Source organism: Phoca vitulina, unplaced genomic scaffold (assembly GCF_004348235.1).
Source record: "Phoca vitulina isolate PV1807 unplaced genomic scaffold, GSC_HSeal_1.0 scaffold32, whole genome shotgun sequence".
NCBI classification, from domain to species: domain Eukaryota; kingdom Metazoa; phylum Chordata; class Mammalia; order Carnivora; family Phocidae; genus Phoca; species Phoca vitulina.
In genome coordinates, this window is record NW_022589735.1 from 18,663,733 (window position 1) to 18,682,604 (window position 18,872).

At 40.4% G+C, this 18,872-nt stretch overlaps 1 protein-coding gene across 1 annotated transcript in view; it reads right to left on the reverse strand.

Annotated features, from left to right (window-relative positions):
* HSD17B4 (hydroxysteroid 17-beta dehydrogenase 4) overlaps positions 1–18,872 on the reverse strand; it is a 90,021-nt gene that overhangs the window by 10,077 nt on the left and 61,072 nt on the right. Inside the window, exons 18-22 of the mRNA XM_032425135.1 lie at positions 14,602–14,671; positions 13,890–13,996; positions 12,715–12,801; positions 9,919–10,005; positions 8,179–8,317 (exon numbers count right to left, since the gene is read on the reverse strand). Of these exons, the coding sequence (XP_032281026.1) occupies positions 8,179–8,317; positions 9,919–10,005; positions 12,715–12,801; positions 13,890–13,996; positions 14,602–14,671 (490 nt within the window). The remainder of the gene's footprint in view (positions 1–8,178; positions 8,318–9,918; positions 10,006–12,714; positions 12,802–13,889; positions 13,997–14,601; positions 14,672–18,872) is intronic.

The window sequence follows — 18,872 nt, forward strand, 5'->3', positions numbered from 1 at the left end:
CCTGGTTCTACGTGTGGCTTCCCAGCCCTGACTCTTGCAAAGCAGTAAAACTCTTCTGTGGAAAGCTAGTAACTAGGGTTGGTAACAGAAAAGAGGGCGAGGAAAGGGAAGGTTCTTAGCAAGCACACAGGAGGTCGAGGTAAAGGAGTGGCAATGCCAATCCCATGGTAGCTCAGGTCATGGTCTACAACATGGCTCTTGCTGGAGCCTCATCACCCACCACCATCACCTTGAGTTTACAGACAACGGTATGGTCATGGCTAATCTTACTGAAATGAAGAAACAGATTGCATGTATTTTCTCCTACTGGCAGAAATGATTTTAAAAGCTTTATGACTGACATTAGCTCTGTATTTATATAATCATTGAGGCTCTGAAAGAGTCCATTAAAATTTCAGTCGGAGGCGCCTGGGTGACTCACTTGTTAAGCGTCTGCCTTCAGCTCAGGTCATGATCCCAGGGTCCTGGGATCAAGCCCCTCATCAGGCTCCCTGCTCTGCGGGAAGCCTGCTTCTCCCTCTCCCACTCCCCCTGCTTGTGTTGCCTCTCTCGCTGTGTCTCGCTCTGTCAAATAAATAAAATCTTTAAAAAAAATAAATAAATAAATACATAAATAAATAATTTCAGTCGTACTTTACAGCATTTAATGGGGGAGAGGTGTCAGGTGAGAACAGGGCATCTGGAAATTTAGGGATCTCCGACACTCTTGGGATATATGTACCTTAGAAATCACAAAGGGATACCACAGAAGAAAGCAGTTACTTTTATTGATGACTCCTTCCCTTAAGATGATAAATTCTTTGCTGAAACAAGAATGTTTTGTGTTTGTATCCCCTACACCTCCTTGAATAGAAAGTACTTAGAAACTATTTGTTAATGGATGATTAGGAAAGCACAAAGAAGCACTTCTCTTAAAAAAAAAAAAAAAAACAGTAACAACAACAAAAGGAAAACTTAAGTCAAATAATAGATATTTCTTTTAAATCACACCACGAAGGACACGATACTTTTGTGCCATTCCTGCCAAAAATTCAATCTAATAATCATGAGGAAATAGCAAATAAATACAAACTGTGGAGCATTCTATAAAATATCTGGGCTCTACTCTTCAAATAATGTCAAGGCCCCAAAAAGCAAGGGCAGACTGAGGAACTCATCCAGATCAACAGGCTAACGAGAGACCTAACGACCACGAAATGTATTATCTGATCCCAAACTGGACCCCAGGCAGTTCTTTCTTTTTCTTTCTCCATTTCTATTATTATTGTTATTATTATTACAATTAGTATTCTTTGACTATAAAGGACATTAGTGGGACAACTGGTGAAATAATAAGGTCCGTTGATTAAATAATACTGTATCAATGTTACTTTCCTAATATTGATAATGGTTTTACGACTAGATAACAGAAAGTCTTTGCTTTTAGGAGAAGCTACTGGAGTATCTGGAGATAAAGGGACACTGTATCTGCAAGTTAACTCTCAAATGCTTCAGAAAAATGATCCTAAGATGTATGATGAAAAGAAAATAGTAAAGAATATGGAATAAAATCATAATTTGGAGAAACTGGGTGAAGGACAGATACAAGTTCTCTGGGCGAGTCTTGCAACTTTTCCGTAAGTCAGAAATCATTTCAAAATAAAAAAACTACAAAAAGAAGTTATTAAGATGAATAACACCCACGGCAAGATGGAAAGCCCTACCAGTTTTAAGCGATTCTGCGTGTGAATGCGCATGGACACGCAGTCAGGGTCTATGCTGTGACGGGGGGGAAGCAGCCACCACCGCTAAGGGAATGGAGCTGAAGCAGACACCACTCCAACACACAGGTCCCCATCCCTGACCAGACACCATATTTCTTTCCAAAGGTCATCTTCCAAGTCTGTTCTGTAAACCCATGAGACGCTTTTGGATCCCAATCCAAAATGTGGAACCAGCCTCCTTAATATCTAGTTTCTAGCACAGCTAAGAAACCCTAAAAGGCGAACTGGTTTGACCGCTAGAAGATGAGCACTGACCCAGGAGCTAATAATAGGTTCTAATGACCAACTAGTGTGTCCTCCAGGGTGAACGTATTCTGCTCTTAAAAGAACGCCCGTTGCCAAATCTGAATAAATCTTTCCACATTCTGGCCAATCTCCAAGATCCAAAACAAATGACCTCTAACATTTAAAGAACATCTTCGTCCAGTCATTGTCATATAATGCATAACGGATGCCTGGGTCTGGTCCAAGTATGTAGACTTGGCTCTACACAATTAATTTCAGTATGTATTTTTTTTAGACCCAAATAACCTCATTACTTAACTAGCAACAGTCAAGCAATACTGCATAGTATGTCTATAACCTTGCTATATAAATGCCAATTCCAATTATGTTCCTACAATGGAAAAGACTACAAATCATGAAAAGAAACTCAATTTCCGTGAGGGGAAAAAAACAACCAAATTGTTCAATGCCAACCAGCTTAAACCTATCATCCGAAGGAAAATGGAACATATTTTCACACGGCAGCACTGTATCATTACTACACGAAAATAAAGCTGTCTTCATCAAAAGTTTCAGTTGTAGGACTATTTTATAGCCACTGGATACAATCAAAACAACAAAAAGATTCTTACTTGAAGATGGGGTAATATTCATGCCTAAAGTTACAATAAATTGCATATTTAAGATTCGTGGGCCACATTCTAAGATGATCACTTTATTTAGAGACAAATGGGAATGCCGGAGCCATGAGCTGGGAGCAGATACTCTCGTAGGATCAACAGGAACTTCCCTCCATTTTCTTCCTGCCGGCCATGACGCCCAACAGCAAAGCTAATGCTCTGAGTTCCAACTACCATTTCCACAAGCATGGTTTCCAAGTATCTGTCCCGGCCCAGAGTCTATCCCACGTTCCAAGCCCACTGTTCCCAGCCCCTAGTCCAGATCTCAGTCTGCTACAGGTAAGCACAAACACACCTGGCTTATCACCTGCTCCCTGAACTCGTCTCCTTGCCCATGTTTCACGAATCTAGCAATGGAGTCAACATTCCCACCCCAAGGGCTCCAAACTTGGGCATTAGTTTTGACCCTGTCTCATGCCTCTTGTTTTTCAGACATCATCGGTAGCCAAGGTGGTCATTTCTTCTTAACCATTATCCACAGAGGCCCTCCTCTCTCCATTCTTGCCATGACCTCAATTTAGGTCTTCCTTCCCTTTCATCTGCAATGCAACAAACCTTGTTTCTTCAACCTCTGTATTCACACTTTCCTGCATACTGCCTCTAAGAGTTATTCAGGCTGACCAAAAAAAAAAAAAAAAGCCTATCTTTTCATATTTGTAATCTGCAACCTAGCAGAGAACTTAGCACATGGTAAACACTCGATTATTACTTGAATGAACCAATCCTCCCATTCTGTGAAAGCCGACAACACCTTTTCCATGTCTCTTATCAATCCTGTTCAGGGTTATTTATAGATGTGAGGAGGTTCCCTATTTGGACTCCTTCGGGCCAGATGTGTTCTAGAAATCAGAATTTTTCAGATTTTGGGAAGGAAAGACGGTGCATAAGACATGTATCCCAGAGTACGGAAGAGTTCCAATGATGCCACACTCTATAAACAAACACAGGATTTCTGTACTCAACTCTTTCGCAGGGTGAGAGATAAGGACAGTCATTTGCATCACTTAAGTTCCAGCCAGGCTTTGCCATCAGTGAGTTAGAAGGAAAAAACCAAAAACCAAAAACCAAAAACCATTCCATGTTTAGACTTTTTGGTTTCTGGAGTTGCTGAAAGCGGCAGCTGTGTTTTCATTTTCAGGAGCAGGCCGTTCTTTGGGCCACATGCAGCCTCTGATTCTTTACCTTCTTTCTGCCTTCCTGTCCTCTGAATTGTACCTGCTGCTCAGAACAACAGAATGAGATCCAAAGGGTTTACCAGAACAAAACTTTTGGCTGGCTTTAGAAATTAACAGTAATAAATACTGTAAGCTACACTGCATATTTATAAAAGGTTTCACTCATATTAAATAGAAAATATCCACACAACACATTATTGTTTTAAGATAGGGAAAGGCACTAATTTCAACCCTTTTTTTTTTTTAAGCTGACATATGATTCCATCTAAGATGACACATTCTACCTGGCTTTTAGCACGTATTCAGCATACACGGAAAGAGGCTGCTGTGTTACGGGCTGGACCAGAAGCTAGCAATAAAAAACTAATCTGCAGCTCTTTCTCAGGCTGAAACCCAAGGTCAAATGGGAGGAGACATATAATTATAAATGATCATAACACAGTAAGAGAACCGTGACAAGCAACAGACTGTTCAAAGGAAATTCAGAGATTTATTTCTCCAGCTGATGGTCCATCTGCACCTTTGCAACCTAATCAAAGAATCCCCAGGAAAGTAAAAAGCCAAAGGATAACCTTTATTCAAAAGGGTAAAATACCTGAAGCCATAGCATCTTTGAAAAAGGTGTTCCAACATGGCAAGGCTTTCAATTACATTTTAGAGTAATAAAAAGACAGAGATAACAAGATCATATGTCCTTGATATTATATTGTTACATGTTATATAATACTACTTTACACACTATATAGTAATTATATATTATATATTATATAGTAATATAATAGTAACGGTGAAATGAGGAAAATAGGCTTCTATCTTGATTTCTATGTAAAGAAGCACTATGTGTGGATCAGAACATTTTTTTTTTTTTTAAAGTTTTTTTGTTTTTTGTTTTTTTTTTTTCAAGATTTTTTATTTATTTATTTGACAGAGAGAGACACAGCAAGAGAGGGAACACAAGCAGGGGGAGTGGGAGAGGGAGAAGCAGGCTCCCCGCAGAGCAGGGAGCCCGATGCGGGACTCGATCCCAGGACCCTGGGATCATGACCTGAGCTGAAGGCAGTCGCTTAACCAACTGAGCCACCCAGGCACCCGATCAGAACATTTTTAATAACTCTAAAACGATACTTTGTAAACAAAACATTGTCTCCAGAGGTAGAATAGGAAGGTGCAGTGAGCATTCCAAGATATGGCTTCCTTCCCCTAAGTTCCTCACCAAGACCCTGCTTCTGGCTTCTTAGGCAGATCCAGAGCCTGCATCACTCTGTTCTGCGCTCTCGGCCCACGAGAAAGGAAAGGACAGGCTGTCCAGCCTCTCTCCGGTCATCTCAGCCCGGCGAGGCAGAGAACACACTGGCCTTCGCCCTCCTGCGCCTGGCTGACCGTGCAGAACAGGCCTGGGAGGGGCCTAACCTCAAAGGTACAGGTACGACTCCTCCTCCACAGCCCAAACCGACCCTGACCCAGCACTGACACCAGAACTCACCTAACTCTCCCTAGATTGACACTAATCTGGTTTTAAAAGACATTCCTTGGGGCACCTGCATGGCGCAGTCAGTTAAGTGTGGGACTCTTGGTTTCAGCTCAGGTCATGATCTCAGGGTCGTGAGATTGAGCCCCATGTGGGGCTCCGTGCTCAGCGGGGAGTCTGCTTGGGACTCTGGGTCTCCCTCTGCCCCTCCCCTGTCCTTTCTAAAATTAATAAATAAATCTTTAAAAAAAAAAAGACTCTGTACTCTCCCCGCCCCCAAACACATATGCTGCCCCAGAGATCTGGGGGCGGTGGTGGTGTCTGGATGGCATGGTGGGGGACAGAGGGGAAGATCTGTGGGCTAGAATGCACCTCCCAGGCCACTAAGCCCAAACCCCTTGGTTGCGAGACTTGTGCAGTCAGTCCCCCGTGCAACTCCAGGGACACCTCAGCCCAGCCAAGGTGAACTGAGGAGCTTCAGCCTCGTCTCTGTAACCAGTTCCGGCCTGCCAAGAAGTGAGCCAGGCTGGGATAACTAAGAGCAATTGAAAATACAAAATATTTGGGGGCTCCTGGGTGGCTCAGTCGGTTGAACGCCCAACTCTTGATTTCGGCTCAGGGCGTGACCTCAGGGTCCTGGGATCCAGCCCCGGTTCTGGCTCCACACTCGGCCAGAAGTCTGCTTGAGGATTTCTCTCTCTTCCCTCTGCCCCTCCCTCGGCTTGTGCGTGCGCTCACGCGCTCTCTCTCTCTCAAATAAATAAATCCATAAAACACAAAATATTTGTTATTAAAGTGATTTTTAAAACTGATCGTGAAAAAGAAATGCTATCTATTCCCTAGATCAAAGCATTCAGTCCTCAATTTCATGTCAATAAGCGCCAAGACGAAGAAGAGAGATGCCAACGTGGCATTGTTCTCCAAGATACCGCAAGCCTGGCGGCCTGGACACTTCTACTTCTGCCAGCCACGGTGTCCGACACAAAGCCCGGGAGAAAACAACAGCCCCAAGCGAAGACACTTACAACACGGCTGAGAATCAAACGACAGGCAGGCCGACGACCAAAGGAAACGGTGAACCCTTTCAGAGAAAGCTTTCAGACCCCACATGACAATGAGCTTCAATAACCAAGGCCGCAGAGAAGAGATGCTAAGACAAGCAAAAGCCACCAGGCATATCAGTAATAAGTAGTTATTAACAGGATATCGATATCCCCATCTGTCCAGTGGAAATGTCAGGAAAAACCCTTCTCCTAAGTTAATTAAAGGTCACTTGTAAAAGCACATTTTCTAATACTGCCTACAAGGCAAGTGTCACCAAGACAAGGGGGGAAATCTGAGTTAGCCACTAAGCTGAAGGAAATTACCCTGTTTGCCACGAGGGCACCACATGTACCCTGTGCCAGTCCCCACAGGCTTCTGGTCTGCCGCCCGTGACACACGTGGTTCTAGCACCTTCTCTCACTCGTATAGATCAGACCTCACTCCTCTCCTCTACCAGTATCTTCAAAAATCCCGTGCTTTGTATTTGTCACTCAACTTCCAATATACGTTCATCCCTAGGGAAGAAGCTGAATTCCATCATGGAAAGATAGAAAAAAGGAAGGACAGAAAGAACAAAGAAAGGCACGTGATAAAATCTGCACACACAGTGTTAGTCTATGAAATTCCTGAGAAAAAAATTAGACGCTTTGAAATTTGGGGGATTAAATTCCTATTAACATTTCTGCCTTATCCCCCGCTCCTTTTGAGCTAACTTCCTAGAAGCACAGGGTCTCCAGAAGAACAAACCTCAAAATGTGAACTGTGGGTAGTGGAATTAGATAGATCATTATTTTCTTCTTTATACCTTTATCCAATTTTAGGCCAACAACATACACTGCTTAACAGAAACCACAATTGTCATATTAAAAAGAAGGTTGTTAATATTGATCCAAAATTGGTTTAACAAAACTTCAAAAATGTTTTTCTAGGAATACATAACAAACAGAAGACTATTTCAAAAAGTTTCCGTTGACTCAGAGATGTATTTTAATTTTTTGCTCTAAGGGAGCATTTATAGCGATCTTTAATTGTAGTGAGGAATAAAACACATGGATTTCCAAGGCACTCAAATAGGCAGTCTAAATAGCATTCTGATAATTAAGGTGATAATTCAAATTATTAACGTTGTGGGATGAAGAAAGCAATTTTGAAAGTCTCAAAATACAATGACCTAAAAATATTTCATTTGACCTGATGAATTGGCTTTCTGTGTAAGGGGCATTTAAAGATTAAAAGAGCATACATGCAGCATGATTCTGGTTAGTAAAAAAAAACCTGGGAAGAATAAAACAAGATGAAACCAGAGAGGGAGACAAACCGTAAGAGACTTCTTAAGCACAGGGAAGAACCGGGGGCCCGCGGGGGGGGGGGGGCGGGGGGCAGGGCGGTGACTGGGTGGTGGGCAGGAAGGAGGGCACGTGATGGAATGAGCACTGGGTGTTGTACGCACCTGATGAATCACTGAACTCTACCTCTGAAACTAATAATACACTATATTGTTAATTAACTGAACTTAAAATTTAAAAAAAGGAAACCCCCCCAAAAAAAAAGCATATAGCTAACATGACTGTTTCAAAGTACTAATTTCAGGTATTACAATGTAATCTTTAAAATAGGTATTTTCATTTTAATGGATTCTTTTGCATCTCAGAAAAACACACATCTTCGAGTGCCCTGAAGCCTGGTATTTCCCACGAGAAGGTACGCAGGTGGGTGGGGTTGAGCCACCTTCAAAGAGACAGGCTTTAATGTTAAGAAGGATACTTTATCTCTACTTACTAAGAGTCACCTCAGAACAGTATAAAGTCGGGGACAGGACTTACTCCACTTGGCTGCAGTGTGTCCACCTTTAGTGATATGCCACTCAAATACGGCATTTACTTTCTCCGCCACCTCATGCCCAATATCCTTCAGGCGGCGACCTATCTCCTCAAATACCAGGGTACTCTGGAGCTTCCCACCCTAGCAAAAAGAAAAAAATGCAACTTGAAAAGTTTTATAAGAATGACTCAAGGGGGAAAATGATTATAAAATGTACGTGCAATAAAGTGATTTTTTTTAAAAATCTGCATAAAAATAAGGCAAACTCATTTTTTTCACACCAGGCTCCTTTCCCACTCTTCTTATGTTTATTCATGTCATCCACGACCTCAGTCTTAGTAAGAGGATTTTACTTTTATCAGCATTCAGAAATAATATTTTAAGAGAACCCTAGGAGCTATACAACCTACGTCCTAACTAACGTGAGCAGGAAGATACTGGACAAATCAATCAGCCTCTGTGGTCTCGTTTCTTTCTTTGTAAAATGGGATTAAGTTATGTGAAGCCCGCATCTCCTTGTAGCTCTAACACTTCTCAAGTTTTTGATCTTAGATTCTTCTTCTTTTTTTTTTTTTTTTTAAAGATTTTATTTATTTGAGAGAGAGGGAGAGCACATGAGAGGGGGGAGGGTCAGAGGGAGAAGCAGACTCCCTGCTGAGCAGGGAGCCCGATGCGGGACTCGATCCAGGGACTCCAGGATCATGACCTGGGCCGAAGGCAGTGGCTTAACCAACTGAGCCACCCAGGCGCCCTGATCTTAGATTCTTCTTAAGGGATCTTAATCTCCAGGCCTTTATGTGATGATGTAGTTTACGACAGACAATTAAAGATCATGGGTCTGAGCACCTCAATACTACAAAGTTACTCTTCTGAAGCCCGAGGCTAAACATTTATATTAAAAGCCTCATGTTAACAGAGAATAACGAAATGTTTTAATAAATAATACATACTATTGTTTTTATTTTGTTATTTTTTTATTTATTTGAGAGAGAGAGCACAAGAGGGGGTAGGGTCAGAGGGAGGAGCAGACTCCCTGCTCAGCAGGGAGCCCGATGCAGGACTAGATCCCAGGACTCCGGGATCATGACCCGAGGTGAAGGCAACGCTTAACCAACTGAGCCACCCAGCCGCCCCATGCTATTGTTTTTATATTTGCATACACAGCTTTACACAAATCTTTAAATCAAGCAAAGGTACAGGATAGTTAACTTTTTCCTCTATTTTTCTCCAAAATACTGTTAGCTTAAGATTTCTCATTAAACAACTGGGACGCCTGGGTGGCTCAGTTGGTTAAGCATCTGCCTTCAGCTCAGGTTATGATCCCGGGGTCCCGGGATCGAGTCCCACTCTGGGCTTCTCGCTCAACAGGGAGCCTGATTCTCCCTCTGCTTGCCGCTCCCCCTGCTTGCGCTCTTGCTTTCTCTCTCTCTCTGACAAATAAATAAAATCTTTAAAAAAAAAAAAGATTTCGCATTAAATGACTGATTCAGTTACTGTAAAACTAGAAAATTAATTATTTTCTCTTGAAAGCCACCCCAGTATCTCCCTTAAAAAATGTTTAAGAAATTCCTAAGTTGTCAAAATATTCCTTTTACCTGAAGCAGTTTTGGATTAACGTCCTTCAAGAACTAAGAATCTTTCACAGCTCTTAATTTTCTAAAGCAGCCTGAACATTCTAAAAGTAATCTTAACTGAAATTCATCAATCAGGAAATGACTTGACTACCAGTTTTGATAACCCACCTCAGAGGGTGTCTTCGCTGAAGTATCAGATGTTGGTATGAGATCCACATATGCATTTGAAATGACAACGTCTCCAGTTTCTTCGATCTTAAGATTTAAGAGGGAAAAAAACCAGTTCACTCTGATGATTCCAATGAAAACACAGTATCGTTGTGAAACAGTACACAGTCATTTAAAAGAAAATGACAATTTTTCCTCATAAGAATAAGAAAATAAGAATCCAAATTAAATCAAGTTTATAAATTAAATGTCAAGATGAATAAACACTAAGGCTTGCTGTTTTAATACAACTGTTATTAACCCTAACTGTAGAATCATCTGGTGCCCTTTTAAAATATACATATGATGAGGTCCCATCTCCAAAAATTCTAATTTAAATGCCCTGGGGTGGACCCTTGGCATTGGTATTTGGGGAAATTGTTTTTTAAACATAAGTGTGTCTCATGGGGAGCCAGGGTGAGAACTGCTGAATTCTTATAAACAGTACAAGGCATGGCGAGTATCCACATGAAGTAGTGATGCTCAAAGTGCATTTGTTCTATTCAGAGAGAATAAAATCCTCTGGAACAGACCACAGTGATCCTTTTTAAGTAACAATTCTAATTCTCATTTCAAATAGGAAGGGTACATAGCATAAACTAAATGCTTAGACTTTCATCAAAATACTCATGAAAGGAACTCTAATTCGAATCCCTAATCCTTCACCTAAAATTATTCCAATGGCTACTCTTTCATAAAACTATGGCATTGCTACAAATGGGGAGGACCAGGTCTAAAAATTAAGGCAGCATTTATTAAAACTGATTTTTAACACTTGAGATCATTCTCCCTTGACCACTCGCCATTGTACTTCAGAAAAAAGATCTTTCAATTTGTTCATTTTATTTCTAATTATACATTAGAAATAATTCTAATTATTATAATTTATTTCTAATTATTTATTTCTAATTATATTCCAGTGCAAAGCATGGAAAGAGACAATTTATGAACAAAATACACTTTAGTAAATTACTTTCTTGCAACCAAGCCAAGCATGTCACTTTGGAACATCCGTTTAAAATATTTCTTAAAATACCAAAAAAAAAAATATTTCTTAAAATACAACATGAAGGAAGGAGGGAAGGAAGGAAAGGAGGATTCCTATCTGTAACTAATAGCAAAGAGTTACCTCTAATCACTGGGCGGGGGAGGCAAATACAGTGAAAAGAGAGGAAGATATGCTTAGAATTTATCAAAATGGCAAGAAGGTATTCTATTTAGCTATTAAATTATTTCTCAGCCCTTTAAGTCTGTATCCATGGAGTTGATTTCTATGCTGTTCATTACTGCAACTGAGGAAAATAAAAACCCGTAAAGTGGTCATAGACCTGACCGCTTGTAGATTTCATCATCTTACTCAAAAAATAAAACTTACTCAAAATAATTAGAAGATAGGAAGGCTCCAGAAGAGGTGGCACAAATATTAACTGCAAGAGGATTTCAGAGAAAGGCCATATGTGAGTCTGTGGGGGCAGGAAACGGAGTGAGTGGTAAGGGGCCGCCTCTCAGGGCAAGGGAGAGCTTGAAAGGAAGCCGAGAGGAGAGGACAGGAGGCCACGGGAAATGAAGGGTATACACAAATTAAGCAGGAAAGTGACACTGCAAGCCGCAGGAATTAATGGGGAGTAAGGCAGCCACATAAAGCTGACGTCTACAGTTATTTCTTGACGAAAGAAACTGTGATACAGTAAGAAGAGCGAGGGCTCTGGGATTGGGGCTTTGAGCCAGGAAGACCTGGGTGTGTCCCCCAGCTTGACCACTTTCTGTGTGACCGTGAGCAAGTATTTAAGAGCCCTGAACCTAGATTTTCTTCCAGCGAATGGAGAGTTCTTGGGCATATTAGAGACAATAGTACAGCCTGCTCAGAGGTATTTAATAGCTACTATTATTATTCATGGTGGTGTCTACATGGCTCAACACACACCATCTGATTTTTAACAAGTACAAAATGATCGGCCAAAAAAAGTACTAGCCTGGCCAACCGTGTTGATAAAAATTATCTTTAAAAATCTTACAAATAAAGGGATGATTGCATGGCCTTTTAGTATTTTACTGGAACACTGCTAACAGCCTCACCCAAACTTTACTTAGCTCTTTAGGGAGAAATAGTTATTTTTTGTCTTGTCACCTACTCTTAATTAGGCCCAACCTCTGTGACATAAGGTGTTACTTTCTGGATTCTGGTGTGATCAAGATGCACATGATTCCTGTGCAGTAGAAAACATAACCATAAAGGGTATGGTTTTACTGTTCTGTAGGACATTCATTAGCTTTGCGTCTAATCCAGCAAGATTATTTGGCAGTGGGTCCTGGTGGGCCAGACACTGTTGCTCTAATTCTCTTCCGAACCAGTTTTATCAACTAGCCAGCTCCCTCATTAAGCAATTAAACAGAGTTCTGTCGTATTTTCATTTTATATCTGTGTGAGAGTCATGCCTTTAATATTCTGAAGATTATATTTTGACAATGACTTGGTTGACTGGTTGAGCCAAAAAGATAGGGTTGGTTGGGTTTTCCGAACAGCTGTGCCATTCCTACATACAGGCACCAATTTAGTAAAAAGTAAAACAAAATTTAAAAAAAGGTACAAAGCCATCTTATTTTCAATTAAAAGGTACCACTGATTAAAAAAAAACCTTCTAGGTTTTCCGTCATACCCCCAGTATTCACTGAAAGAACGCTGTAGGATGGACCAGGGTTACAGGGTGTGGTGAGGCAGGTAACAAAACAAGGAACCTCTAACTACATGACTCATACCTTGGTTTGGAAATGGATTCTATTTCCTTCCTTCCACATCTCAGTTTGTAGAGTCTGTCCTGGATACACTGGTTTTGCGAAACGAACCTTTAAAAGAAATGAGTTTGAGGGTTACACATGTTTTAAAATGAAACCTTCCTACTTGAGGGGGACAGAAATTCAGATGGATGTTAGAGAACATAAAAGGAAGAAAACAGGTTTAAATACATTTAAACTCATAAAGGAACACAAATAGTAGTATGATAAAATTAGACAATGGATATAGTTTGTATTAGCTAGTTTATCTTTCAAAATAAAGAGTCCATAACTAGTCTTTAATCTTGACAAAGCAAGAAACAGAAGCACCATCATGTTAAGGAGAGTGATACAGGTCCCCCCAGGACAACGTAAAGGATGCAGCTGAAAGTGGTACCAAGTACATCTGGGGAATAAGATCTGGGATGGCGTGCAGGACAAAATAATGCCACTTCTTATTTCATCATTTTCTCTACCACTGTATTTGCTCTGTGTACACAGGATTACGTAATAATACAAGTAGTTATAATAAAGTGAAAACCATGAAAATAATCAGTGTTATTACAGGCAACACAGCAGAAAATGCATTTTCACTGCCTCATAGAGCACAAATCGACAGAAGCTTCTGGAGCTATTTGACACCATCTTAAACGTTATTTTCAGCGTCTGTCTTTTGACGTACACCTCCGCAAAGGTACTGTGTGCAGAGATAGGGGTTTTTTGTAATTTATAAGGGATGAAAATGTGAAAATCAATAAGCAGCCATCATGCTGACACTGGTGTATGTTTCTGAGAGTTCAAATGCAGCCACTTAACATTTTTAATTAAGTTAGGGCAAATTACAAAAGAGTGAAAAAAAAAGTAAATCTCAAGTTTCTGTTAATGCCTATAGGCTGACATGTGTATGCTCCCGATTAATTTATGAAGCAATCCAATTAATCTGTTGAAATTATAATTGCATACGATATCCTCATGGTGCAAGTGTGAGAGGTATTTATAGCTACAATACAAACACATGCTGATTGCCAAGTCAGTGAAATAACAGAAATGTGTATTGTTTCAGTACAGTACCTATATTAAAAGAAGTCACTAAAACTCCTTTCCTTCTCCAAAAATAAAAAAGGAACTAATGTTCAAATTACACAATAATACACACATACCTTAATTGCCTTGAATCTCGACACATCATTGTCTGCATACTGCTGTAAAACATGCCTGGCAGAAAATCCAAATGTACATAATCCATGTAATATGGGCTTGTCGAAACCTAAAAAAAAAGAAAGAGAATTTGGTCAGACAGAGGCACATATCCTGTTTAAAAGCCAAGGATAATTAATTCAGGATTTCAAACGGCACTCAGATGAATTATACCATCTATTTTAAGAAACGTGGAAAAGAGTTGTAAAAAATACCTCCGGGGGGAAAACTATGAAATAAACAAACAGAGAAGAAACAAGAAAGGAATGCATGTTAGAGATGTAGGAACACAAAGAATTGTTCTGTTTAGCTGGGGCTATAACCATGAAATCATCCATATTGATTTCAGTATCAGATGATCCTTCTGTCACCTCTCAGTCCCTTGCTCTCACCTCCAACGTCCTTGCCTGTCAGGAGAACTCAGACACCCGCCCACGCGATCCGATCGAAACTCTGCACTAGCTTCCGTCCTCCACAATCTGAATTATGAACTCCAAGCACACCATCCTCTGAACCCTGTATCCTGCCCTTCCCCATCCTTAGCATCAATGTGTTAGGAGAGGGTTATTTTTAAAATATTACTCAAACTAGCTCTCCTAAGTAGCAATGTCTCTAAGTGTTACTTAGATGACCAAAGCTAGTCGTTTTCATTGGTACATATCATGAGCAACTCACCTGCGAAACCAGCAAAGTTAGGATCAATGTGTAAGGGATTCCAGTCGCCACTGAGGCGGTACAAAGCAGCCTGCGGAGAAAGAATTATAAAAGTAATGAGCTATTCTCAGTAACTAGTTTCTGAGAACACATTAAAAGAAAAACAGGATATATGGCTGGTTATTAAATAAGAAACGTATTCTAAGTGACGCTCTGATTTAAAAAATAACTATTTCTAACACAGAAAGATGAACTGTAAATCAAATGCGTTTTGCAACACCTGCCACTGAACCCAGTTGGGGAGGAGGGGACCCGTCAGATAATGGCAAGGGGAGCCACGAACTACATCTGGGTAAGGAGCAAGTCACAGAAATGAATCCATCAATCTACTCATTAAAACACAATGAAGATAAGGTAGGTATTTACAGCCTCTTCTAACCAAGCAAAATTTAGGCCAACTTTCTTAACGGGGTAATTTGAACTGAAGCCTGTAAACCAATACTAGACACATAAACATCAAAGACGAATGCCGACTTTCACTGTCCTGGTACCCTAAATCCTGAGCATGAGCCCATCCTGCAAGAAAACAGACTGACAGGTTGCCGGGGAGATGAAATTTCTACTTAGGCCAGATTTTCCTGTCACTTCTTTACTTCGATGAGGCAGGATGAGCAGAACGATACAGAAAACAATAGGGAAAAAGTTGCCATAGCTCCCAGCATTTAACTTGTTTAGCGTTCAAACTTTTCAGTACTGACGAGGAGAGACTCACCAAAGAGCCAACAGTTAGTATTCTGTGTATCTTTATTTAACTCTCCCCTCAGGATCTGCCTCAGTACTTTTGCCCTTTCTCATCAGTTGCTACATCAGGCTTTCCAAGACTACTGATATGCTGCGTAAAGACTCGTCGTGTCAGCACATCTGACTTTCTTAATTACCGGATTCTTATTATTTTTAATTACTGATTATTCTTTTTTAATACATTTTATTTCTAGAAAACATTTTCCATAATGCATAGGAAAATGCCATTCCTTTTTAAATACGCTTTGTACAATTTTAATAAGCTCTTTCTCTTCTCCATCCCTCCATGTAATAGTTCTATAAATGATTCATTTTCTCAATTACTCAACATTGTTCCCTTTATATGGCCTTCTAAAAATAACTAAATACAAATCAACAATTATTGTATAGTGGTGACTTGCAAGATTCTGTGTCATATGTTAGAGGATTAAGTGATCATTTTTAAAAAGCACTTTGCAAACAATAAAACACTAGGCAAATATACAGGACTGTGTTGCATACAAATGAAAACAAAGATACATTTCAGAGCCTGAAGGGCAAGTTGTCAAACATGATGGATCATGGGCTTTGACGCCAGACAGACCTGGGTTCAGATCCAGCTCTGCCATTAATGGGCAAGTTTCCTTACCACCCTGAGCCTCAATTTCCTCATTTAAAAAACTGAGAGGTAATACACCTCTTACAAAGTACTATCCTTGATAAATATTTATACTTCAATAAATGTGAGCTCTTATTATTATTTTAAAAGATATTAGCAACAGTATGCAGGCTGAAAGAAAGCCAAGGTCAAAGCAGGTGAGTAAATGCTTTATTCGTTGTCTTACTGAGGACTCTAGCCTGGGAAAGAGTCTTTCAGATTGCTCTGAAGAACTGTCCTGAACAAATCAATCAACGTGATACAATACATTAACAAAAGAAAGAACAAGAATCGTATGATCCTCTCAATAGATGCAGAAAAAGCATTTGACAAAGTACAGCATCCTTTCTTGATCAAAACTCTTCAGAGTATAGGGATAGAGAGTACATACCTCAATATCATAAAAGCCATCCATGAAAAACCTATAGCGAATATCATTCTCAATGGGGAAAAACTGAGAGCTTTCCCCCTAAGGTCAGGAACGCGGCAGGGATGTCCACTATCACCACTGCTATTCAACATAGTATCAGAAGTCCTAGCCACAGCAATCAGACAACAAAAAGAAATCAAAGGCATCCAAATCGGCAAAGAAGAAGTCAAACTCTCACTCTTTGCAGATGATATGATACTTTATGTGGAAAACCCAAAAGACTCCACCCCAAAACTGCTAGAACTCATACAGGAATTCAGTCAAGTGGCAGGATATAAAATCAATGCACAGAAATCAGTGGCATTCCTATACACCAACAACAAGACAGAAGAAAGAGAAATTAAGGTGTCGATCCCATTTACAATTGCACCCAAAACCATAAGATACCTAGGAATAAATCTAACCAAAGAGGCAAAGGATCTGTACTCAGAAAACTATAAAATACTCATGAAACAAACTGAGAAAGACACAAAGAAATGGAAAAACGTTCCAAGCTCATGGATTGGAAGAACAAATATTGTGAAGATGTCAATGCTACCTAGAGCAATCTACACATTCAATGCAATCCCCATCAAAATACCATCCACTTTTTTCAAAGAAATGGTACAAATAATCCTAAAATTTGTATGGAACCAGAAAAGACCCCGCATAGCCAGAGGAATGTTGAAAAAGAAAAGCAAAGCTGGCGGCATCACAATTCCGGACTTCCAGCTCTACTACAAAGCTGTCATCACCAAGACAGTACGGTACTGGCACAAAACAGACACATAGATCAATGGAACAGAATAGAGAGCCCAGAAATGGACCCTCAACTCTATGGTCAACTAATCTTTGACAAAGCAGGAAAGAATGTCCAATGGAAAAAAGACAGTCTCTTCAACAAATGGTGTTGGGAAAATTGGACAGCCACATGCAGAAGAATGAAACTGGACCATTTCCTTACACCACACACAAAAATAGACTCCAAATGGTTGAAAGACCTCAATGTGAGACAGGAGTCCATCAAAATCCTAAAGGAGAACACAGGCAGCAACCTCTTCGACCTCAGCCGCAGCAACTTCTTCCTAGAAACATCGCCAAAGGCAAGGGAAGGAAGGGCAAAAATGAACTATTGGGACTTCATCAAGATAAAAAGCTTTTGCACAGCAAAAGAAACAGTCAACAAAACCAAAAGACAACCGACAGAATGGGAGAAGATATTTGCAAATGACATATCAGATAAAGGGCTAGTATCCAAAATCTATAAAGAACTTATCAAACTCAACACCCAAAGAACAAAGAATCCAATCAAGAAATGGGCAGAAGAAATGAACAGACATTTTTCCAAAGAAGACATCCAAATGGCCAACACACATGAAAAAGTGCTCAACATCGCTCGGCATCAGGGAAATCCAAAGCAAAACCTCAATGAGATACCACCTCACACCAGTCAGAATGGCTAAAATTAACAAGTCAGGAAACGACAGATGTTGGCAGGGATGCGGAGAAAGGGGAACCCTCCTACGCTGTTGGTGGGAATGCAAGCTGGTGCAACCACTCTGGAAAACAGTATGGAGGTTCCTCAAAAAGTTGAAAATAGAGCTACCATACGATCTAGCAATTGCACTACTGGGTATTTACCCCAAAGATACAAATGTAGGGATCCGAAGGGGTACGTGCTCCCTGATGTTTATAGCAGCAATGTCCACAATAGCCAAACTGTGGAAAGAGTCAAGATGTCCATCAACAGATGAATGGATAAAGAAGATGTGGTGTATATATACAATGGAATATTATGCAGCCATCAAAAGGAATGAGATCTTGCCATTTGCAACAACGTGGATGGAACTGGAGGGTGTTATGCTGAGCGAAATAAGTCAATCAGAGAAAGACATGTATCAAATGACCTCACTGATATGAGGAATTCTTAATCTCAGGAAACAAACTGAGGGTTGGTGGAGGGGGGGGAGGGGGGGGGGGGAGGGGGTGGCCGGGTGATAGACATTGGGGAGGGTATGTGCTATGGTGAGCGTTGTGAATTGTGCAAGACTGTTGAATCACAGATCTGTACCTCTGAAACAAATAATGCAGTATATGTTAAGAAAAAAAAAAGAAGATAGTAGGAAGGGAAGAATGAAGGCGGGGAAATCGGAGGGGGAGACGAACCATGAGAGACGATGGACTCTGAAAAACAAACTGAGGGTTCTAGAGGGGAGGGAGGTGGGAGGATGGGTTAGCCTGGTGATGGGTATTGAGGAGGGCACGTTCTGCATGGAGCACTGGGTGTTATACACAAACAATGAATCATGGAACACTACATCAAAAACTGATGATGTAATGTATGGTGATTAACATAACAATAAAAAGTCAATTAAAAAAAAAAAAAGAACTGTCCTGAAGCTTGTCAGCTACAGGAGATTATATATACAAAAGGGAAAAGGGGAA